Genomic DNA, 23117 nt, shown 5'->3' with positions numbered 1-23117 from the left:
TATAGTTTGGAAACAGTTGAGCTTTTGTAAGTGTTGTAGTATGAAGAAGTTTAAGCAGATGTTGAAACATGACAATGCTAATAAAAAAAACTTGATGTGGCATAAGGAATTTTATTATGTAAACAAATAATCATGTTCTGTTTGAAAACAATTCCAGAGTATTTTAAAATGTCAGTTAAAATCTGAGCGGGATTTTTCTTGAGTAAGCAGGCACAGCAGTGAAATAACCTTACCTGGAACATGAGGCCCGAACTAGCAGCATTTTAAAGGTATCTTTAACACCTGAAGAGGTACTATGCTTACTACCACTCCTGTGTGACCCAAGTGCAGCACTATTTTCTCTCCAGCTCTTCAGGCAAGGCAAGTGGCTATTGCACTGTTTCCACATGGAATGTTACTTCTTTGCAAGTTCCCTCTCTGGAGGTTTTCCTGCATTTATCAATTAGCATAGCTCAGACGCCTTTGGGGTTAAGGTGGGCAAGTTCCTGACAGAGGTGGTTTTCATGCCCCTGCAGTGTTGCAGTTAGAATGATGGCCTGTGAAGTAAGAATTCCTGACTGAATGGAAAAGAGAAATGGTTCCCAGGAAAGTAATGTTTATGGTGGTCTCAGGATTCTAATCTCCACTCAGCCCCCAAGTAGTCAGTGCATTTGCCACTTGCAGCTCCCAATTTTCATGATTGTGGCCCTTCAGGTGGGCACTTTTTAGGAGCCCCTGATCTTGGATTCACTGTCCAGTCTGGAGAGTTCCTAGCAAGAGAGGAGTCATTTTGGTTGTGATTTAGTGATGAAGCCTGCATAACACTAGAGGAGAGGACAGAGTTAGGATAAGGAACCTAGTTGCAGACCCATAGGGCAAGGCTGAATTTATGAAATATACCAAAATATTTGAGATATTTGAAAATACAGAGCAATAATTACCATGGCAAGGACCATGTGTGATCAGCTAACATGGTCTCAAGGGATAAAGCAACTATAATTTAGTTTTATTTAGACAAGAAGGAATTTGCTGTCTAAGCAAGCAGCTCTGCCCCACAGCAGCTTTGTTGTGGTGCATTCGTGATAAGCCCAGCTTAAAGCACATCCCAATAAACTTGTTCACCAGCCAATGTGCATAAATGCCTTGCTGAGTCAGCCTAGGAGAAGAAAACTGCTGATGGAAACAAGGTGTCTATTCTGTCTTCCTCTTTGCAATCCTGCCACATCTTCTACAGCAACATAGGCAGCACTTGAAAAGAATGAAGACAATAGTGGCTATACAGGTGAACAAGAATGCCAGAACATCCAGAGAGTGGTACTGGTACCAGGTGAGATGGTGAGCAGCTGGTCTCAAGTGCTTTGCTCCTTTGTGACGCATCACAAATTCAATCCAGAAGACAGCTCTGTCCAGAGGCTTAACAGGCTGGTCATGCTGTATCTTGGATAACTTTAGAGCATTTTCCTTATAGCTGGAGAAAAAAAACAAGCAGAAACCAAAGAGATTTTTCACTTATTTCTGAAATAAACCATTTGGCACCTGGCAGTCCTCTTGAGGAAGGTAGACAGTCCTGCTTTTACTTTCATCAGTCTTATTTAAATATATTTGAAGCTGGTCCAGTTTATTCCTCAATGCATAAAATTGGGTTAAAAATAGTAATAGAGAAAGCCAGTATTTTACAAAATAGTTATTCAAAATTATTCCAGAGACTCCTTAACAAAAAATTGAAACATTTACAGCATTTCTGTTCCAGTATAATAGAGTGTGCTAATTTAGGCTGGGATAGTTAACATTCTTCATAGTAGCTGGTGTGGGCTATTTTTTGGATTTGTGTTGGAAGCAGTGTTGATACAATAGGGATGTTTTCCTTACTGCTGTGCTTATACTGAGTCAAGGCCTTTTCTGTCTCTCACACCACCCCACAGTGAGGAGGCTGGGAGGGGCGCAGCAAGGAAAGCTGATCCCAACTGACCTGAGGGGATTCCAGACCCTATGGTGTCAGGCTCATGTACCAGCTGCCATCCAGGTTGTTACAGATCACCTCCACCATGGCTGACTCCCTCAGATACTAGATACCTCATCAGTGCTGGCCCATTTCATTCAGGAATTTGCAGGTTCTTACTTGAAGGAACACCTGTCCTTCACACTGGATGGGAGTTGCTGCTAAAGATTGAGGACTTTGCATTTTTCCAATCCCTTTGTCTGTGGTCTTATCCTTAGCAAGCGATCCCAGCTGCTGGGCTTCCTTCTCCTCTGAGTCCTGACTGATAGGTACCTAAGAATACTGCTAAGTCAGGGGTAGGAGAAAAAACTGTTATGACTACAGGCAGCTAAGATCTAATAAAACTAGAATTATGTCCTCCAGAGGATTTACACTAGTAGAGAGCTCTCAAAAGCTCCTCTGAAGTTTCCAAGACCTGTTTTTCTCAAAGCAGTCATAAAATGCGGTATAAGGAAAAGCCAATTACTTATCTCTCCTTTTTGAGAAATGCTGATTCTCAGACAGGAAAGATGGCCTTCATCTGAAATCCAAACTTCAGCTACTCTTCATTTTCCATTCCCAGAAGAGCCAGCAGAATTTTTCACATGAGCAGCCCAGGATTTTAATGACATCTACTTAAGGCAAGAGTACTGTAAGACAAAAGCAAAACTCACGTGGAATTGTAAATTACTGTCTTCAGTGCATCAACCAGATCCTGTGTCTTCATTGTGTTGAAATCCACCTGAACTGCAGCTCCTTTTGCTACCATGTGAGCAAGGTTGTCATGCTGGTCAGCAAACATGGGAATCCCAACCATTGGGATCCCATGGTAGATGGCTTCATAGAGCCCATTGGTCCCACCATGTGTAATAAAGGCCTTTGTCAAAGGATGGCCTGGAACAAAGAAGGAGAGGGGTGTGTTACAGCAGCTGTGGCAGGGTGCATTCACTGGGGTGTGAACACAGCATAGAGGGGACAATGCCCTGCTAGAGAAGGGAACAGCCCTGACCTCTGGATCAGCAGCAGAGCTTGCATGCTTAGCTTTCACAAAGTCATAATTATTTTAACACAACATGTGAATCAGCACATCCATGCAGACTACCCCACAGTTACTTCAGCCCTTTGCTATTGTGCAGTTGTAGTTTTCACACGGTATCAGGGTCAGGACAGACCCGTGCTTCAGCCTTGCTTAGGTCAAGCATTTTGAAGAATGAGTCCTGGAGATGAACTGCAGAGGTCAAATCCAACTCCAGAGTACATCTCTGCTTTGGTCTTTACTCCTGCCTACGGGTGCTTATGAGCCCTTCAGACAACTGCCCCCAAGCTCACCAAAGTCAGAGCCTTTTAGGAGACAAAGGCTCCCAAGAGCAAAGCTCTGCAGCTTAAGCTGTGAAAGTAAGTGTATCCACTTGGTTTCATTACATGGTTCTGGCTAGATTTAACAATTCTAGTGGAAAGAAAAAAGGAAACAGTTTTTCCAAGTGTGCAATCCATCCCACATAGAAACAGTCTTACCAAGCAGGTCGTTTTGTGGTATCCAGTCAAAAATCTTGGTGTTGGAGCCCAGAGTTTCTGGTTTTTTCCCTTTGTAACGCCATAGGACCTTGAACAATGGAAGAATAAGATAAGCACAGTGCATGTGACGTGCCTTTCTGTATTATTACATGTAATTTAGAGCTTTATCTCAAACCCATATACCTTTTCCAATAATTTAGATAGCTTTGGCTGCAGTTGAACTCTTTGAGTGGTTATTATGCTAATTATAAAAAATGCATGGAGTTATTTTTGTATTTTGGCGTGTAGATGCACCTCCATGTCATTTGGGTCAGAGGAGGTGAAACACCACAACTCCCCATGAAGTAACTCAGCTGTGTGTCTTTCTGAGAGAACCCAGCTTCCTGGCTGTATCACATCCAGCAGGGATCCAGGTAAACAACAGGCCACTCCAAACATACAAGGGAGTGAAAAAAACAAGGCAACTTGTTTGAGGCTTGAAAAGAAATTCACCTTCTGTGGAAGCTGGCTGAGGGCTTTGGCAATCACATTACTTTTTTCATCACTTAGGCTGTGGACCATTGACCCAAGAGTGAATACGATGACACCGTGTTCCCCTGAGCTCTGAACAAATTCTTCCATTTCCTAGGAGAGGCAGAAAACATACCAGGGGTAATTACACAATGCAGATTTCACAGATTTGTGTGAATAGAGAGCATAACCTTTTCAGCTTATTCAGGAAATGATGGTGGTGTGAACGCCTCCTGACAGAAGGGCTTGACAAAGACTGACCTGGGCCTGTGGAAAACAGTCGGTTTCTCCCAAACGAGGAGCAGGACAAGTTAAGACAGGTGACAGGTGCTTTGTCTTTTTGAAAGCAAGTTTTGGGATTCCTTTCAGGCAGCAGGAATGAATCCTGGCATTATCATGAGCAGGCCATACATACTCTATGACACTCTCCTTAGCATGATCATGGTTCTGGATTTTACTGGAACAAGTACTTTGTATTACATAGCTCTGCTGAAACCTGAGAGGGTGTTTCAGCATTCTGATCACAGATTCACCAAGTTGGTGCTGTCACTTCGCTAGTCAGACAGTTCTCATTTCTTACAATGTACCACATTGCTCAAAACGTCATCTACAAATCAGAGCAATAGGTTTTCCTGTTCCTTTTATTAGTTAGTGTCATGTGAACTGGAGCAGTAACATGCAAAAGAGAATGGTTATCCATTTTCCCCAAGCTCAACCCATGCTACAGGGGAGTGGGAAGAGAGTTAGAAGGTTTCTTTTAGTAGAAAACTTGCACTGAAGATGACCTATATCTTCCAAGGCTCCTACAGGAAAGATAATCTACACTGGAGTTATGTTGTCATCTTCAGTATTTGGGAGTTTCAAATTCCACCGGAATACTTCAATTCAAGAGAGCATAAGCTGGAGATACTCAGTGCATTACTCCCTTTTAGCTGTCTCAACTAAGGTACAATAGAGAAAGTGTTTATCACTCATCTATTTCTGCAAGTTTTGACCCCATTTTACCTAAAGAATTTGTCTTGTCACAGTGCCTTCTGGCATCAGGTATTTCAATGTTATCATGGGCTGCAAGTCTGTGTCTTAGAATTAAATATTACATTTAAATACCCTGAGGTAGTATCTGTTTTCTCCTAAAGCAGACACTCTATTACCCTGGGCTGACATCCTCTTTTGAGACAGCAGGCTGTAAACCAGCCCTCAGTTTGGACAAGGATGGACAGATGCTAAATAACAATGAGCTTTCGCAAGACAGGGCTTGCGTGGTTATCAGGGAGAGAAACAGCCATTGTAACAAACGAGCCAACAGAAAAATGAGGTCGGGATACCTTTGGTAATGGTTTTGCAGGCTGGCAATGAAGTCCTCCAACAAACTCAAAGTTGGGCAAGAAAGGGCGTGGAAATTCAAAATCCCAGTATGTTCTGATTAACCAAATTTCTGCTTTCCCCATCGTCTCACACAGGGTTGTGGGCCTTCCTGTGGTCAAGGTACAAGAGGTTTACAACATGCACCGAAGCAACCTTGTTTGCTCTGGATTGTGAAACAGGAGCCTTACCTTTGTCTTTTGGCACTCCCAATCAGCATAGTTTATCAAACCATGCATAAAATGAAAACATCAACAAATCTGGATCTATTCCTTGCCCTGACCTGTGTTCAGCTTTAGCAGGTGGCCAGGAGCACAAGGTACAATCCTTAAAAGGATTTTGAACCTTCGTGATTACTATAGAGAAGTACAAGCGAGAAGCTTTTAGTATCTGATATAGAAGTGCAATTCTTGTAGTGCTGAATATTACCTGTGCTTGTAGTAAAAACAGAGCACACTTGGGAAAGAGAACAATCACAGAAAATTTAGTTCCAAATAAAACATGAGTGAATCAGAGTGATGATCACCTGTCAGGGAGGAGGAAAGTTTTTAAACAAAGTTCTGTAGCATTTTTCAAATGGTGACTCATTTAGCAGCTGCTCAGATAACAATAAAACACTGGTACAGACATCTCTAGTATTCTTGAAGACTGGGTCAGCTGCTTCTGACACATATTGGGAAAAATTGGCCAACTTCATAGATACTTTTAATATAATTTTACGCAATATCCAATATTTCTAGAAATCCATCCGAAAAAAAAATCTGTTGGTAATCTGATGCTTTATAGTTTACCATTTGGAAAAATATATATTCTTAGGTAGATGTTGCAAGTTTTCTTTGCAGTATTTTCTCCACAAAGTTAAACTGGGGCATAAAAGGGTTTGAAGTATTGAGAAACAGTTTTCCAAAGCCAGCCTAATGCAAGCAGGAATCAAGCTAAATAAGCAGCAAGGTAAAAATTATCCATAGGGCATCTTCTTACACTAGCTGATAAGTATAATAATTTACACCAGTAATTTTTTATTTATATTTAAATTAGAGAGCAATTAATCAGTTATAAAGTTGCTGAAGTGAAAATTAAGTTCACATTACAAGTAGAGTGATATAAAGGTGTAATTAAATCTTTATGTTGGATTAAAAAATTAAATCCAGCGAAGAGGGACTAGTTTTCAGAGCACAAAGGTGTTCTTTGCAAATGCAGGAAAAGATTGGACAGAAACAGAAGAAATGCCCTTGTGTTTGCTGTTCACTTGTTATCTGCCTAAACTTAGATACCCTGGAAAATATTCAAAGTCCATTGTACTAAAACGAACTCTTTGTTAAATGTTGAATCAAGCCTGAGTTGTACTATGTTGGAGTAAAATTTTCGGGTATGTTGTAGTTTAAGGAGACTGTTTCAAACTCTGAATGGTGGATGAAAGGGAAAGGTGACAGCATTTATTGTTGATAATCTGAACTCACACTCAGCAGCCTGCACTATGCAGAATTGCAAGATACTTCAGGATTGCCACCTCTGCTTGCCTTTGAGAAAGAGTATTTTGAGACAACAGCACGATGGTCCCAAAGCATTCAAAAGGCACAACCTATGCAAGAAAAGAAACCACTCAACAGCTGCCTTACCTAAGACATTACTGTAGTACCCATCCCATTCATCTCGCCAAAACTTCAGGAAAAATAAATCCGTGAAAATATAAAAGAGGAAGTTCTGTAGTCTTTCCACAAAGGACATGTGGTGTGTCAGCCCCATTGTGCTGGCAGGCACATAGGAAGGTGGGGACGGGAGCCCACCGCACAGCCGCTCTACCACATTCCCCTCTGAGAAGCGGAAGCTGTAGACAAAAGGGATCTCTAGCATTTCTGCTACCAGCTCCCCACCTACAGACAGGGGGTCAGCGATCAGAACATCAAACTTGGCCTGCTGCAGCTTTGCTATCAGGTGAGAGTTCGTCACCAAAGTGTCACAGGTCTGCTTTGACATATTGGTAAAGACCTCCAATTGCTCTTTCATCTTCCACATGATCTCCCAGGGGAAGAGATTAAAGGCTTCATTCATCCAGAAATTGAGAAAGTCTTCCATGGAGGCATCAAGGGTCTCCTGGCTAAAGGGGACTTGCAGGACCTCAAAAGTGAAAGGGGAGGAGGTGTCCTGGTAGTTGATGAGCAGATTGCATGAAGGCACCAGCACAGTCACTTCATGACCCCGGAGAACGAGCTCTTGCAGAAGCACTTTCACATTGATCCAGTGGCTGGCATCAGTGGGCCAGACCACCACCCTCCCACAAAAAACAGTGCTGCAGCAGCATGTGTAGGCCCAGAGCAGCCAGGGGAACTTTGGCCCCAACATTTCAGCATTCCATGTACGACTCTGCTCTGACTGAACTGGAAGCAGTTCACGGCTTCACTGTGCAAATATTTTAGAGCCAGCCAATTACAAGTGGCATTTGTTTGGTGACTAGGCTGGCAAACGTGACAAGATTGGCAAACATCATAACACAAAACAACATTCATGGGAGGGCTGGGCAAGCGGTAAAACCCATTCTGGAGTGTTCTGCAGAGCCACAGCTGATCTCAAAATTACAGCAGCTCCTATCTGCTCACCACAAAGTGCATTTTGCAGCATGTGAAGACTAGAAGCCTTTTCCTTGTGTTGTGGTTTAATCTTGATAGGCAGCTAGGCACCACAGAGCCTCTGAATCTCCCACAGTAGGAAGAGAAAAGGAAGGGCAAAAGTTAAAAAACTCATGGATTGAGAATGAGACAACTTAAAAAAAAAAAAAAGGAGAAAGGAAAAAAGAAATAGAGCAAGAAAACCAAGTGATGCAAAAAGAACAGTTGCTCATACCAGCCAGTGACCAGTGAGTCCCTGAGAAACATCAGCCCTGACAAATTTCTTCCCCATATCTTTTATTTTGCTGAGCACAAAAGCATTATGGGCTGGGGTGAGTTGGGGTCAGCTGTCCCAGCTGTGTACCCTCCCAACTTCTTGTCTATCTCCAGCCCCCTCTCTGATGGGGTGGGCTGAGAGGCAGAAAAGGCCTTGACACTCTGTAAGCACTGCTCAGCCCTAATTAAAACATCCCTGTGTTATCAAAACTTTTCAGCACAAATCCATCATGCAGCCCATGCAAGCTAACCAAACGGGTATTGCACTTGGAGCCTTAAATGCTAAACCTTGCAGTTCCCAATAAAAAAAGACACCACAAGATCCAAACAGCTCTGAGGCTTACACAACAGACTGTGCTTCAGCCAGCACAAGATTTTCTAGTCTCTGTCATCATAATATGATAAGAAACAAAAAGGTACCACTGGATACTCTTAAGAAACTTAGCTCTCTCAGTTAAATTGTTACTCAGAATTACACCTTACTAGTGAAATATAAATAAAACCACTTTAAAGTCTCATATTGAAATACCCATTTTATCTCCCCACTAGCAATGTATATGTTTGGCCTGTTTCTTTTTAAGCATCACCTAGAGCAAAAATGGAAAAACAATTGTACAACTATTATTTTTTTAAAAATTAAAAACCACTTACAAATAAATATAACTATAATCGTTTTTCAGACACTTTCAGAAAAGCAAAGAACCATGTCTCTGCAGATGGCTTTTTATCATTGTGAATTTGGGCTCATCTAATCTCCTGGATTTTTAAAGGTCCAGATGAGGATATTGCCTCTAATTTTGAGACAAGGTAGCAAGAAGTGTGCTATGGGAAAAAAAGAACTGGTGTTTGTTGGGTATATAGTATTTTACTGTTCTTAGTTTATGTCATGATTTATCTATGAATATGACTAGTGAGCCCTGTTTCAAGTGCTTTAGCACTGTTTTACAGTGTACAAAGTACTTGTACAGACTTAGCTCTACCTCTGTAGCAGGTCAGGATTAACAGGCAATGTTTGTACTTGCCTGGATTGCTTGACTTGATGCAGGAATTTTGAAAGGAGAGTGAATTTGGGGCTGTCTTGCTCCTGATTTGTGCCTTAACCTCTCATCTCTGGAAATTTACTCTTGTATGCACAGCAGATGTAATTTCTGGAAAGAGACCAGCCTTACCTAAAACTTCACTGTAGTATTGATCCCAGTTTGCCCAGAGAACGTAATGAAACATGAAATCTTGCAGAGCATAGCCGAGGATGTTTTTTAGCCTTTGCCAGAAGGTCATCCTATCTGTTAGGCTGGTTAGGGTGGTTGGTACATAGGAAGGAGGTGCTGGGAGCATTCCACAGAGCCGCTCCACCGTGTTGCCCATGGAGAACCGGAACGTATACACAAAGGGGATACCCAGCTTCTCAGCAACCAGCTCCCCACTGGGAAACAGTGGGTCTGCCAAAAGGAGGTCGAAGGCAGATGCCCTCAGTCTTTCCATCAGAGCCTCATTCTTCACAACTCCATCACAAATGATTTTGTTTATGTTCTTCATCTGCAACATCATTTGAACTATCTTGTAAGTACCTTTCCAGATAGGTAGCTCTTTCTCCTCATAAAAAAAAAAATAAAACATTTTATCCATTAAGTCAGTCATCTCCTTTTTGGTGATTGGCACCTCAATCACCTCAAACTGGAAGGGTGAGGGCTTGGTGGGATTGACGATGAGGAAGCACGAAGGCAGCAGCACGGTCACCTCGTGGCCCCGGGCCACAAGCTCCTGTAGTATGTTCTCCATGTTCAGCCAGTGGCTGTTGTCAGCTGGCCAGACCAGCACCTTCCCCCCAGACCCCCAGCCCAGCACGGCCAGCAGCACCAGGAGCACGGCCACCTCCTTCCCTGCCATAGCCTGCCCTGTGTGGCAATGCCTCTGTGAGATTCCTTCACCGGGAGCAGTGACACTCCTGAACTGGGCTGGGAGTTGACACTGCCTTGATCCCAAGGGCAGGGAGCCAAAGGTAGGCGATGTGAAATCCTGTACTGGATAATGGCACGTTTAATATCATGTTTACCTAGGGCACAAAAAAGGTGACTGGCACCAGCTGGCACCCTCTGGTGGTAAGCAGCTTGCTGAAGCTGGAAGATGTGATTCCTCTGGAGCAGTGGAGAAAGCCATCAGCCCTGGGGGGCTCAGTCCAGCAAGGATTGTATCCTGATGGTAATCCTGTCCCTCCTGCCCATCTAACTACAGGTTCTGTGTTACTTGTTTGGTAGAAGAGGTAACTTTTTCATTCTTCTGGCTCTTTGAAACACAACTGGGTAGGCAGCAAAGATGTTCACTGACTGTGTGGGCAACCTTTTGCGTTTATAAAGCCACTAAGCATTCCTTTAGAGCATACTTAAGTTGTTGATCCGGGACTGCAGCCCAAGAGTTGCATCTCAAATGCATGAAACTACACAGCAAGTTACACCAGTAACAGAGTAAGACCATCCTCATGTGAACTTGCCTCTTACAGAGCACTGTGGGAGACCAGGAGGGGATAGTGCAGGCTTCCTGCCTGCCATTAAGAGACAATTATGCAATATAAATTGATCCAGAAAATCCATCAATTTGATTTATATGGTCCCTCCTGATGTGCAGTTAAGAAATACTCTAAGTTCTCTTTTCTGTGCAACAGAATCATCATTACAGGGTTTCTGCCCGGTGCTGTTACACAATGGTTTCCTAGTGTCATCATCCAAGGCTTTTGGTATGGTTTTCATGCTGCCTAGACACCCTTTCTGGGACAAAAATGTGGGTCATGGAAGGTCACAGCTGGACTGTGAGGAGCCAAACTGAGATACCCCATGTACTGTATCCATGACACTAGCTTGGTGTGTACTTGTGGAGTCTTGCATCATGCAGGTATTTGCAGGCAATTGAACGCTGAGAGATTTGCAAGAAGTCTTATTGAAGAGCTCAATGGGAAGGTAGTAGAAATGACATGTGATTAATAATAAACGTGTTTTTCTACCTGATCACTCAAAACAGTCCAGAAGAAAAGCCTGCAGAGAAAGGTTTGTTGTTTTCAGTTTGCTTTGTGGGTAGGAGGGTATGTGCTAAATAAAACTTGTTTTGTGCAGAGAGAATTGGTTTTATATGACCAGTGACATAAGTGAGGTCTCTATTACAAAGCCACAATGCACTTGAATATTGCTACTGAGGCTAACAAGGCTGGCTTGTAATTCAGCTCTCCCCTCCTTGTTATGGTCCTCTGGATGAGGAAAATGTCTCTGTTCTTGGCTGCTTTCTGTGCAAGCAGTCACCCTTGCTGAGAGCCCTGTATGGTGTGGAAGTCATATCAAACTCCACGCTACAATTATGACAAAAGTCAAATGCGTCGTTTGGAATGGCCCTGATCCTGTCTGTATGCAATGGCATAGCAGGACAGCACCCTGACTGTTTGTGGTTCAGCTCCTTTTTAGGGACAACAGGCAAACTCTTGCTGACCTTTCTATTGACTTTGTGACCCTGGTGGGTTCCTAGCTCTGCAGATCATAAGGACAGACTGTATAACGAGAAGTGAAGCGTCAGAAGGCTTACCTAAGACCTTGCTGTAGTAGGTATCCCAATGTCCCCAGTAGCTCTGGAAAACATAGTCTTGCAGGTGGTAAGACACAAAGTTTTTTACTCTCTCCCCAAAAGACATGCGGTCAGTGAGCTCAGACAGGGCTGCAGGCGTGTAGGATGGTGGGGCAGGGATCTTGCCACAGTGCCTTTCCAGAGTGAAGGCTGGGGAGAACCGTAGCGAGTAGACAAAGGGAATGCCCAGCTTGAGAGCCAGGAGCTCCCCACAGGGGGTCACGGCATCTGACAGCAGCAGGTCAAAGCCAGAGCCCTGCAGACGAGCCATCAGCTCTTGGTTGTTCAGCACTGCGTCGCACATCATCTTGTTCATCTCCTGCCAGCCTATGGACAGTCTTCCCAGCTCCTTGTAAAACCGCCAGAAGGTCAAGATGGTTGGCCTGTGGTTGAGCCACAGGTCCACTATACCATTAATCAGGGCTTCAGGTAAATCTTTCTCGTAGGGCACATTATAGATCTCAAACTTCTCCGTGGTCTTGGGTCTGGGTTCAATGAAGAGGCTAGCGTTGGCTACCAGGATGGTAAAGCTGTGCCCACGGCGGATGAGCTCCTGTACCATTACATTCATGTTCAGCCAGTGGCTGCCTTCTGTTGGCCAAACCAGTACTTTCCCACAGAAGACAGGCCCTAGAAGAGCAACCTGAAAAAGCAGCAGCTGGAGGTATTTCTTTGATCCAGTTGTTTTCATGGCCATGGCAGAGTCAGGGGCTAGATAGTCCGGGAATTTTCCCTTCCAGTTGAGAGTTCTGTGCCTCTGTGTTGTGTTTGATGGCTCCTTACTAGCACTCTTAGCAGAAGAGAGACTTTGCTGTTGCACAGGTAGTGCCTTTATAACCTGTGTTTTGTCTGAGCTCTGAAAAAAAAAAAAGTTTGGTGATGCATTTTTCCCTTTCTGCCTTCTACCCTTTTAGCTTCCCATTGAGGGAGTTCTATTCTCCTGTTAGGAGGATGATAGCAATCCTCCCTGCTGTCAAAGAAGCCAGTCCCCTGGATGCCAGCCCTGAGACTCAAACAATTCCCTTGCATTTTTTCCATGAACTAGCAATGCCAGAGGCAGGCCAAGGAATAAGAAGCCAAAGGGCTGACTTGGAAGTGTCTTCCTTTTTCACAGTGAGATGCTAAAAGTGCTGATATTTCTTATGCTGAGAGAAGTCAACAAATCCTTCCTTTGGTTGATGAAAATGCCAATAATAAGAGACAATTTGTTCTAATAGGTCACTGATAGCTTCCAACTGCTCTCATATAACAATGAACAGCGAGTCCATTGCTACTGCCTGTGACACATCACCACCAACCTGGTCATGTTGTGGGCTCAGTTCAGATATCTAAACATGGGTTTGGTCCTCTTCTGGGCCCTAAAGAGCAAAACCTACATCATCTGGGATGGCTCTCACTTGGAAAGTTGTCCCTTGAATATAAACACCATGCCTGGAAGCAGTTCTTTAACCACCTGGAGCCAAAATTACAACTAAAACCCACACATACAATGACACACTCAGTCCAACACAATTTGGGGAACAAATGCCATGCAGCAAAAAACTCTTACCTAGCAGAGTCTTCCGAGGTACATAAACATTGTGCTCTGAGTTGCAAGGTGCAATATGCTACACCTGTTTGCTGCTTTTCCTTGCTGCTCCCCTCCTCTGTGCCTGGGCTGCTTCAGCAGGATTGGTTATCAGGCAGAAGGAGCTTAAGTAAATTACCCTCTGAGCTGGACTTTTCAAAAGGAGGAAGTAATAAAATACGGGATGATGGCAACAAGGCATGGATTCTGTACTTGTTCATTGCTTTGTTATGCACTGGGAATTTAATGGTTGAGATGGTATTTCCCATGCCAGGATATACTATAATGTTGTTACAGAGCCAAGTTCTTTGGAAGTCTTTGTATGCTAGAGATAAGAAATATGGTGTCTGACTGCTAAAAATATTTTTTTTACTCCCTTTATGGTCCCAGGTTTGTTACTATGTCACAAACAAAATTGTTTGTGACATAGTAGGTATGTATATAAACTCAACAGGAACAAAGAGTGAATCTTGTGGTTTGTTTGCAGAGGTTTTCAAAAGTTGGTGTTGTCAGTGCAAATTTCCAAAAGTTGGTATGTTACCTGTGTTGGCTCTGTGGCCCTTGATTCTGGAGATCTAGGCAAGTGTTTAATAACCTGAAAATATAGGAATCTAAAGATGCATTTCAATGATTTTTAAGTATTGTCCACAATATTTAACAGGGATTTTTCTAAACCCTCAGAATCCAGGACTATTATGCCAGCATGTTTCAACCATAATTTGGGCTTACAGCCAGGAATTTCACTACAGTCTCTCCACAGACCTCTGTATCCAGAGTAAGATTTTTTTCAGGCTAATATCGCTTATTTTATGAAGTCCTATAAGAAACTTATAATTTTCCCAGCAGCTACTGAAAGGCCATGTTCATATGGGCTAGAGCAGATCACAGAGCCATAGAATCCATCCCGAGCTGGAAAGGACTCACAAGGATCACTGAAGTCTAACTCCTGCCCCTGCAGAGGACAGCCCCAAGAATCACACCATGCCTGAGAGCATTGTCCAAATGTTTCTTGAACTCCCTCAGGCTTGGTGCTGTGACCACTTCTCTGGAAAAAAACCTTAGATGGGAACTTGTTTTTTGTTTCCAACCCCTTAGTATCAAATTCCTCCACAGCAAACAAGAGCAATTGCTAGGGGAATCAAAGAGTTAAAATTGTTTTGTTTCCATGGCCAGCTCTAAAGATGATACTCAGATTACTCAGATCAGAGAAGATACGCATTTTGAGAGGATTAAAGTACAAAATCTAGCACATGAGAGAGAAGTGGAGCAGAAGAAAGTAGATGGTGTTAAGTGTCTGTATTTCACACATCTAACATTACTAACAGAAGTGCTGCAAACAGTGATGCAACTTCCAGCCTTGTTAAAAAACAACAGGCTTTTCAAGGCTAAGGCCCCCATGCAAAAGTTAGGCAATGCAAACTGATGTTTTCCACACACGGGTCACTTCACCATTGTGCTGGCTGGCTGGGGGCTCCAGTGTGCATGGCACTTTGATTTCTAGGAAACCCCCATGCCAGCCAGAACCTCAGAAATTCTGGACCAGGGTGGGGAAGGGGAAAAGGGAAGCTTTTGCCCTGAAGAAGCACCAAAAGCTTTCCCTTTCACTTAATGCAATGAAGCAGCTTCTGGTCTGAAAGCAGACTTTAAAAAGTCTTCACTAGCTTTTTTTTTTTTGGGGGGGGGAGGGTGTTGCCAGGAAGGGAGTGTACTGAATTGGGAAAATTTCAAAGTTGGCTCATCCCTACATGCAGATGTGACAGGATTGAGCAATTCTGCAAAGTCACATGTGCATGGGCTCAGTAAAAGCACATGTGCTTTGTAATCCCCAGGGTTTAGGGAAACTCCAGCAAAATTCGTGAGATGAAATTGCCTCACCGTGACCATCTTTCTTGAATAAATTGTATCTTTTTACCTCTGCACTGTTACTGCAGGATGAAAAAACAAGGTAGGTTTATAGGCGCTTGGATTTTTTTATTCATTTTGAGATTCTATGAACTCTCTTCACTGCTGCTGTAATGCTGCAGGGGCACCTTGGCAGGTAAACAACAGCAATCAGGGTGACTGGCATGGGAGCCATTTCCATTCTGAAAGCCAAAACATTAAAGAAGTGAGAGAAGGTTCAGGCCAAGCTTGGTGTCCCTGCTAGGAATCTGCATTGTTGGTGGAAGAATAGGTGCTGCACCCTGTCCTTGTCAGTGAGGAGCAGCCGCAGACTTGCCCAAGCCCCCTGCAGATGTGGCACACTCCTATCTTGCCAGATGTGGCACACTCCTATCTGTCCAACCTCCCAGGGAAAGCTGCATGCTATGGTGATGGGCAAATCTACAAATCCCATGGGTATGGACATGATGAGACTCATCTAGACCAGCCCAAAAGGGAGGAGTTGCTCTCTCCATTCCACCTTTTCATGAATGTTTGCTGTTCATGCTCCCATGGCAAGCCTTGCCCCGTGACTTTCCCAGTCATCCTGCCAATCGTTTGTTTTAGTGGGACAGCTGCTGCTGAGGCAGGAAGGATCTGGGGAAAGAGCAGGGAGGCTGTGAGCCAGGGCAGCCTGGTCACCATTCCAGCCTGGGCAGCAGCAGTGATAGCACCAGAGGGCACCGCTGCCATGGCTGCACCCACTGCTGGGAACAGGATCCCAACTGCAGTGACAGGGGCACACCCAGAGCCCCAGCAAGGACAGGGGCCCCAACAATGTGCCAGCATCACCCAGAGCAAGCACTTCTTCCCTTGCCTCAGCACCCTGGGGAGCAGGGAACTGGAACTGAACGCTGCATCGCCTCGGTCTCAGTATCCCTGGGGATATTGCAGGAGACCCCAGAGCAGGGGAAGGTTTAGGGGTGGTGATTGCACTCCAAGGTACCCCAAACCCACCACCCAGGACCGCACACATGCAGCTCTGTGCAGCTGAGCATGGGCAGAGCACCCAGGCACACCCGTCTCACCTAAGACCTGCTGCTCTGCGCCGGGAGAGTGACACGAGGAAGGTGACGCCAGGAAGGTGATAACAGGAGGGTGACAGCAGCAGTTTTTAAGGGCAGAGAGGCAGGGTGCTGAGGGCAGTAATGTTTACCAATGCTGTGGCTGCAGGGAAGGGAGGAGCAAAGGCAGGGAGAAACCTGCAGCCACTGACCTGCAGGCAGGGCCACAGAAGACATCTCAATCCCACCAGTACTGCTCTTCCCCACACATCCCAGGAAACATCCTGCTGTGTGAGGGGGGGAAGGAAACCAACATGATCCCCACATGCAGTTTTGTCAAAAGCTCCCACGATCCCATGAACTGCTGCTGGCAATCCCCCCACCACAGCGGCTGAGGGGTGACCCTGCTTGTCCCAGCCCAAGAAGGGAACAGCAGCCCAAGGGGAACACCTGGGTTGGGATCAGCAGAAGCTCAGGACAGTGAGCAGCACCCCATGGCAGGGTCAGGGAGCACATTTTATTTCTCTCCAGCACTTCCAGGGGAGGGAAGGAACGGCAGCAGTGCCACCGTGGCACAGGACGGATCTGGGGGGCGTCCGGCAGCGTCCCCTCAGATCTGAGTGCGGAAGCACAGGTCGGTGCCTGACATCTTCTGCGCATAGTCCTGCTCAAAGCGCTCGTTCTGGGCCACGGTGAAGTGGTTCTTCCAGTCCCCGGTGGTGCCTGTGGCCAGGAGAGATGGGGCTCAGCAGGGGCCGGGGCAGGCAGCGCGCCAGGCCCCCGCAGCCGCTCACCTTTGCGCATGAAGGGCGACACGCTCTGGTCCATGAGGTCAGAGGGAATACTGGTGTAGTTGGTGGCCGGGTTGTCCCTCATGGCCTCGAAGGACGTGTGTCGGGTGATGGTGTCCAGCGCCGCATCCGACAGATTCTGCCCCAGGAACTGGGCCACCTTGGCAACCTCCCGCCGCAGGTCCTGTGCGACACAGGCCGACACTCACCCCCCTGCCAACCCCAGACCCCCTCCACACCACCATCCCTCCTGCCCCATCACCTCCTTCAAGTCCTCGTAGAAGAGGTAGAGAATGGGGTGATCCTTCCTGCGCTCCCAGTAGCCCTTGACGTGGTCGTACCAGGAACCATACGCCACTGCATGGGGAGAGCAGCCAGTAGGTGACAGCCCCCTGCAGGGTCCCCTGCATGCACTCAGGGGTGCCCTGTCCCACCTCTGCCAGCCATGAATTTCTCCAGGTACTCGGCCCATGTCCCAGGGTTTGGCAGGAACTTGTTCATCAAATCAAAGTGGTAGTAGGAGACAGCCACGTCCTTGGCGTTGCGTCCCACATAGACCATCTGCAGATGGGCCATGGATATATGAGGGGCAGCCCCAGGAGCCCCAGCAGGGAGGATGCTCCAGCTCCTAGATCTCCTACGAACACTTAAGATGCTGGAGGTAGCAGTGGGGAGTCCTGTCTCATGGGAACAGGGCTGCTGCAATTCCCTCCAAGGCAGGGACAAGGGTTGGGCGTTACCTTGCAGTGGTTTTCCCAGAAGGATTTGGGCAGGATATGTGTCGGCAGGTGAGTCTTCACCACGCGGGGGGAGGGCATGGTGGCCAGCAGGTCTGTTCCTGGGGGATCCCCGTGCAATTCCTCAGTGAACCCTTGGCAAAGACCCTTGGCACTCAGCCTCTGTGGGGTACCCCTGCACCTCACTACCTGCTGCCATCTTCCCAGGGGCAGAGAACTCCAGCATGGGCACTCTCTTGCTGATAATGTCCCGCTTGGACTTCTCAGGATCTCCGCCTTGCAGGATCATATCCACAATCTCGCTGACCCAGGTGGTGCCTGGGGAAAGAAAACCATGAAGGGGAGCAGCCAGGGCAGCATTGGGCGTCTCAGGACTGACAATCCCTCAGACCTCAACCAGATGCCATGGGGGAAAAGGGAAATCTTACACAACTCTGTCCTGACAGCGCCTAAATGTGCTGCATACACCCAGGCAGTGGGTCTCAGCTGAACAACACACTTGCCTACCCCGTACCAGCACACCTGGTACTGCCTTGAGGATACTCACCGGATTTGGGGTAGGTGACCACCACAATGTCCTCAGGGCGGCTCTGGAAGGTGTCAATCCGTTCCCAGTTGTGGGCAAAGGCATTGACCATGGGGATGCCGTGCACGGTGAGGCAGGGCTGACGCAGGTAGGGGTCTGAATCGGCCATCCTGCTGGGGACAGGGACGTGGAACAGGGCTGGCTGATGAGGGCAGGTTCCCCTCACCCTCTCAGGGTGGCTGTGAGCCAGGGCAACCTGGTCAGCTGGCACTGTGCCTGCTCAGGGAGCGGCAGTGATAGCAGAGCACAGACCAGAGGTCACCGCAGCCATCGCTGCACACACTGCTGGGAACAGGGATCCCAGCTGTGGGGACAGGAGCACACCCAGAGCCCCAGCAAGGACAGGGGCGCCCACAGCGTGCCAGTATCGCCCAGACCCACGGGACTAGACTAGAACAGCACCTCTTCCCTTGCCTCAGCACCCCTGGAGAGCAGGGAACTGGGTCCCTGGGGATATTGCAGGAGACCACAGGTCAGGGGAAGGTTTAGGGCTGCTGATTGCACACAAGCACAAACTGCCCCAAACACACCACCCTGGACCCTGCAGCATGCAGCTCTGTGCAGCAGAGCATGGGAAGAGCACCCACAGGGCACCCCAGGACACCCATCTCACCTCAGACCTGCTGCTCTGTGCCAGGAGGGTGACACCAGGACGGTGACTCCAGGAGGGTGACAGCAGAGGACAGGGAGACTCGGGGCCTCCCTCGGTAATAGCAGGAAGGAGAAGGAAAGAGGAGGGTGCTGAGGGCAGTAATGTTTGCCAGCCCAGCAGCTGTGGAAAGGGAGGAGCAAAGGCAGGGAGAAAACAGCAGCCACTGACCTGCAGGCAGGGCCACAGAGGACATCTCAACCCCACAGGTCCCAGGCAACATCCTGCTGTGTGAGGGGAAGTAGGACACCTCTCACTGCCCACACCCACCCAGCATGCTCCGCATACACATATTTGCCAAAACCTCCCACGATCCCATGAGCTGCTGCTGGCAATCCCCTCACCAGAGCGGCTGAGGGGTCACCCTGCTCGTCCCAGCCCAAGAAGGGAACAGCAGCCCCAGGGGAACACCTGGGTTGGGATCAGCAGAAGCTCAGGACAGTGAGCAGCACCCCATGGCAGGGTCAGGGAGCACATTTTATTTCTCTCCAGCACTTCCAGGGGAGGGAAGGAACGGCAGCAGTGCCGCCGCAGCACAGGGCGGATCTGGGGGGCGTCCGGCGGCGTCCCCTCAGATCTGAGTGCGGAAGCACAGGTCGGTGCCTGACATCTTCTGCGCATAGTCCTGCTCAAAGCGCTCGTTCTGGGCCACGGTGAAGTGGTTCTTCCAGTCCCCGGTGGTGCCTGTGGCCGGGAGAGATGGGGCTCAGCAGGGGCCGGGGCAGGCAGCGCGCCAGGCCCCCGCAGCCGCTCACCTTTGCGCATGAAGGGCGACACGCTCTGGTCCATGAGGTCAGAGGGAATACTGGTGTAGTTGGTGGCCGGGTTGTCCCTCATGGCCTCGAAGGACGTGTGTCGGGTGATGGTGTCCAGCGCCGCATCCGACAGATTCTGCCCCAGGAACTGGGCCACCTTGGCAACCTCCCGCCGCAGGTCCTGTGCGACACAGGCCGACACTCACCCCCCTGCCAACCCCAGACCCCCTCCACACCACCATCCCTCCTGCCCCATCACCTCCTTCAAGTCCTCGTAGAAGAGGTAGAGAATGGGGTGATCCTTCCTGCGCTCCCAGTAGCCCTTGACGTGGTCGTACCAGGAACCATACGCCACTGCATGGGGAGAGCAGCCAGTAGGTGACAGCCCCCTGCAGGGTCCCCTGCATGCACTCAGGGGTGCCCTGTCCCACCTCTGCCAGCCATGAACTTCTCCAGGTACTCGGCCCATGTCCCAGGGTGAGGGTGGAACTTGTTCATCAAATCAAAGTGGTAGTAGGAGACGGCCACGTCCTTGGCGTTGCGTCCCACATAGACCATCTGCAGAAAGCTTGGTGGCATGTGGGGACTAGCAAGGTCCCAACAGGGCAGGGTGCTCCCTTATGGGGGCTGGATCCCTCCAGGTATGTTCATTCCAGCCTGTTACCTTGCAGCGGTTTTCCCAGAAGGATTTGGGCAAGATGTGAGCTGGGATGTGGGTCTTGATGATCCGAGGGGATGGCATGGCCTCCAGCAGCTTTGTGCCTGTAAGGATTTCCCCCAGAAGTGATCACACTGTGGTGCCCACCCATACAAAAACAAAGTGTCCCCATGCAGCACCCATTGCCGCCCACCACCCTCTGCCACCCCACTACCTGGTGGTAACTTCCCAGGAGCAGCACACTCCATCATGGGCACCCGCTCCCAAATGACATCCTGCTTGCACTTTTCCGGGTCACCGCCTTTCAGGACCATGTCCATGATCTCACTGACCCAGGTGGTGCCTGGTGGGGAGAGGTTGGGTGTCCAGCTGATGCCATTCCCACTGAAGACCCATCTTGGGCACCAGAGGGTCACCATCTACCAGTGTTGCCTTTTGGCACACCCCTGGTCCCAGCCCAGGCACCGGCAGCATGGGCTCCCTCCCTGAGCCTGGCCCTCCTTTGGTGCCTGGGCACGCTCACCGGATTTGGGGTAGGTGGCCACCACAATGTCCTCAGGGCGGCTCTGGAAGGTGTCAATCCGTTCCCAGTTGTGGGCAAAGGCATTGACCATGGGAATGCCGTGCACGGTGAGCCACGGCTGCCGCAGGTAGGGGTCTGAATCGGCCATCCTGCTGGGGACAGGGACGTGGGACAGGGATATGGCTGGCAGCGAGGAGCATCATGGGGCCATCTCCTTCCCTAGGTGCCCCAAAATCCCTGCTGTACCCAGCCATCCTGGCCTTAGGAGGGAAACCATGTCCTCCTTGCTGGCATTGCAGGAGATGGCACCTGAGTTCCGTGGGGGTTTTGGGGTGCAGGTGGCAGTGCAGGGAGAGTGGAAGGGCATGGCCAGCTCTGGGGGTTCAGGTCAGACAGGCAGTGGGCAGCTGCCCACACCAAGCTGGCAGCGCTGTTCCTGGATGTAAAAACTCTCAGGGGCATTCCTGGCTGGAGCTGCAGGCTGCTTTTCTCTTGGCTTTTTCCTCCCCATCTCCCTGTCGTACGGCAGCACGGGAGGAAGCCTTGCTTTCAAGGGGGCTTGAGTGAGGGTTTGACAGTCACAGGAACGAGGAGCAGAACTCAGAACTCACTCCCTAGGAAGCCTTTCCACCCACGGCTCAGGATAGAAACGCTGGACATGCCAGCGGCAAAACCCCCGCGCTGTGATTTCTGGATTTTTGGAGACAAGCTTGGTGTCTTGCTCCCATCTCCCGGGGGCTTGCGGCGACACGGAGCCCCCGCACCCACACCCCCAGGCCCCCGGCTTATGAGGCCAGGGCACCCCGAAACGCCGTGCCCAAAGTCCCCCGGCTACTTGCCTCTTTTCCGGGCGCTCTGGCAGGGAGGAGGCAAAGCTCGGCCCGCCGCTTGCGGGGCGGGATTTGTTATTTTCCTTCCCCTGCCCGGAAGATGGAGGGGCCGGGGGGCACCGCTGGGACAGGAGCCCGGACAGAGCCGGTCCCGGTGCTGCGGTGGGAGGAGTGCGGGGAAGGGGCGAGCGGGGATGGGGACGGTCCCCAAATGCCTGTGAGGAGCTGTCCGCGCTCAGCGCCCGTCGGGACGCACACGGGCAGCGGGAGTGGAAACACAGCTTCCCTCTCCACCCGCGGAAGTAAACAAAGGGAGGAAATCCCGACCCACATCCCGGGAGATTGAATATCACCCTGTCCTGGTCCAAGAGTCACCTGCGTGGACGTCCCCAGCTCCTCACACCGATGTGGGGCTTGCAAACGGGATGTGGGGTTCTGGCTTTGGTTGTACATCTACTCCACTCAAATATGGGTCCAAAGTTTGCGGGCTTGCAAAGCACAAGTGCTCCTGGGAAAAGTGTTTAAGGGTGCCGATGGTGGGGAAATGTTCTTCCTTACCTTAGCTGGGAGGGAGTGGGAAGGGCAGGAGAGATGGCAGCTGGGCAGGGTCAGCAGCTCAGCTGTTGGCAGCCTTGAGATAAACGTCCCTGATTTATTTCCAGGGCCAAATTCCTGGTAAGATGAGGCATGCCGGGGCAGGTGTTCAGGTGTTTTGCTGTCCACGTGCCAGCAAAATTGGCTGCATGTGCAAAGCCAGGAGCTGGTAAGCACATCTTCCAGTGGAAGGCATCATGGCATTTACATGAATGTGTGAAAAGGACTTATTTCTGTGAGGCAGGTCCCCTCATAGCACTGCTACTCTTTAGCAGTTGCATCTCTTTCAGGATAGAACAATCTCATGAGGCTGTCTTGCCAAGAAGCTGCCGTTTTAGAAACTGAAGAACTGGCCAGAAATGGGGTGTAAATGGGGAACTTGGGGCTCCAAAGCATGCCCTTCCCCCAGTGGGACAGGGACTGGTTTGCTCCAGGCATCCCAGAGCAAGGGCAAGTTGCAGGCAGGTTGAAAGGTGTGTTCTTTATCCAGCAAGGACAGTGATGTTGCTGAGCCTGGCCACACAGCAGCAGGGAGCTCTTTCCCTTCACCTTTGTTCCTACAGACCATGGGCTGCCAAGCTCCAGCTGGGCCAAGGAGAGCCTGACCACCACCCACTCTGTCAAGAAACCTGCCCCAACCCAGCGGCATGAAAGCTCCTGTGCACGCAAGGGCT

At 48.7% G+C, this 23117-nt stretch overlaps 3 protein-coding genes across 4 annotated transcripts; all 3 read right to left on the bottom strand.

Annotated features, from left to right (window-relative positions):
- Positions 1 to 1132: 1132 nt before the first annotated feature.
- Positions 1133 to 12526, bottom strand: LOC131083320 (UDP-glucuronosyltransferase 2A2-like). Of its 2 annotated transcripts, none has more exons than XM_058023893.1 (6): positions 11791 to 12526; positions 5308 to 5456; positions 3965 to 4096; positions 3473 to 3560; positions 2632 to 2851; positions 1133 to 1447 (listed from the first exon to the last, which is right to left on the bottom strand). In XM_058023893.1, the coding sequence occupies exons 1-6, from the start codon at positions 12524 to 12526 to the stop codon at positions 1171 to 1173; spliced, it is 1602 nt and encodes a 533-aa protein (XP_057879876.1). In that variant the 3' UTR covers positions 1133 to 1170. The 2 variants fall into 2 exon arrangements, with proteins under 2 accessions (XP_057879876.1, XP_057879877.1); XM_058023894.1 differs by lacking the exon at positions 11791 to 12526 and adding an exon at positions 6964 to 7687.
- Positions 12527 to 16930: 4404 nt separating this feature from the next.
- Positions 16931 to 19237, bottom strand: LOC131083593 (sulfotransferase 1B1-like). The gene is made up of 8 exons (XM_058024422.1): positions 19048 to 19237; positions 18396 to 18547; positions 18038 to 18166; positions 17852 to 17949; positions 17546 to 17672; positions 17374 to 17468; positions 17115 to 17295; positions 16931 to 17043 (listed from the first exon to the last, which is right to left on the bottom strand). The coding sequence occupies exons 2-8, from the start codon at positions 18541 to 18543 to the stop codon at positions 16931 to 16933; spliced, it is 891 nt and encodes a 296-aa protein (XP_057880405.1). The 5' UTR covers positions 18544 to 18547; positions 19048 to 19237.
- Positions 19238 to 19542: 305 nt separating this feature from the next.
- Positions 19543 to 21167, bottom strand: LOC131083555 (sulfotransferase 1B1-like). Its single transcript, XM_058024348.1, has 7 exons — positions 21020 to 21167; positions 20711 to 20839; positions 20503 to 20600; positions 20270 to 20396; positions 20098 to 20192; positions 19839 to 20019; positions 19543 to 19767 (listed from the first exon to the last, which is right to left on the bottom strand). The coding sequence occupies exons 1-7, from the start codon at positions 21165 to 21167 to the stop codon at positions 19655 to 19657; spliced, it is 891 nt and encodes a 296-aa protein (XP_057880331.1). The 3' UTR covers positions 19543 to 19654.
- Positions 21168 to 23117: the final 1950 nt, after the last annotated feature.

Source organism: Melospiza georgiana, chromosome 5, assembly GCF_028018845.1.
Source record: "Melospiza georgiana isolate bMelGeo1 chromosome 5, bMelGeo1.pri, whole genome shotgun sequence".
Classification (NCBI taxonomy): Eukaryota; Metazoa; Chordata; class Aves; order Passeriformes; family Passerellidae; genus Melospiza; species Melospiza georgiana.
This window is presented reverse-complemented; position numbering and strand designations above follow the sequence as displayed.

Excerpts from the sequence above, each read along its gene's own strand:
- LOC131083593 (XM_058024422.1), bottom strand. The coding sequence starts at position 18,543 with ATGGCCGATTCAGACCCCTACCTGCGTCAGCCCTGCCTCACCGTGCAC. Across the intron at positions 17,469-17,545 it reads GAAATTCATGGCTGGCAGAG|TGGCGTATGGTTCCTGGTAC; the intron begins GTGGGACAGGGC and ends CTCCCCATGCAG. Across the intron at positions 17,296-17,373 it reads TCTACGAGGACTTGAAGGAG|GACCTGCGGCGGGAGGTTGC; the intron begins GTGATGGGGCAG and ends TGTGTCGCACAG.
- LOC131083555 (XM_058024348.1), bottom strand. The coding sequence starts at position 21,167 with ATGGCCGATTCAGACCCCTACCTGCGGCAGCCGTGGCTCACCGTGCAC. Across the intron at positions 20,840-21,019 it reads GGCCACCTACCCCAAATCCG|GCACCACCTGGGTCAGTGAG; the intron begins GTGAGCGTGCCC and ends TCTCCCCACCAG. Across the intron at positions 20,397-20,502 it reads TCTGGGAAAACCGCTGCAAG|ATGGTCTATGTGGGACGCAA; the intron begins GTAACAGGCTGG and ends AGCTTTCTGCAG.
- LOC131083320 (XM_058023893.1), bottom strand. The coding sequence starts at position 12,526 with ATGGCCATGAAAACAACTGGATCAAAGAAATACCTCCAGCTGCTGCTT. Across the intron at positions 4,097-5,307 it reads CTGCAAAACCATTACCAAAG|GAAATGGAAGAATTTGTTCA; the intron begins GTATCCCGACCT and ends TGCCTCTCCTAG. Across the intron at positions 1,448-2,631 it reads ACAGTAATTTACAATTCCAC|CTATAAGGAAAATGCTCTAA; the intron begins GTGAGTTTTGCT and ends TTTTTTCTCCAG.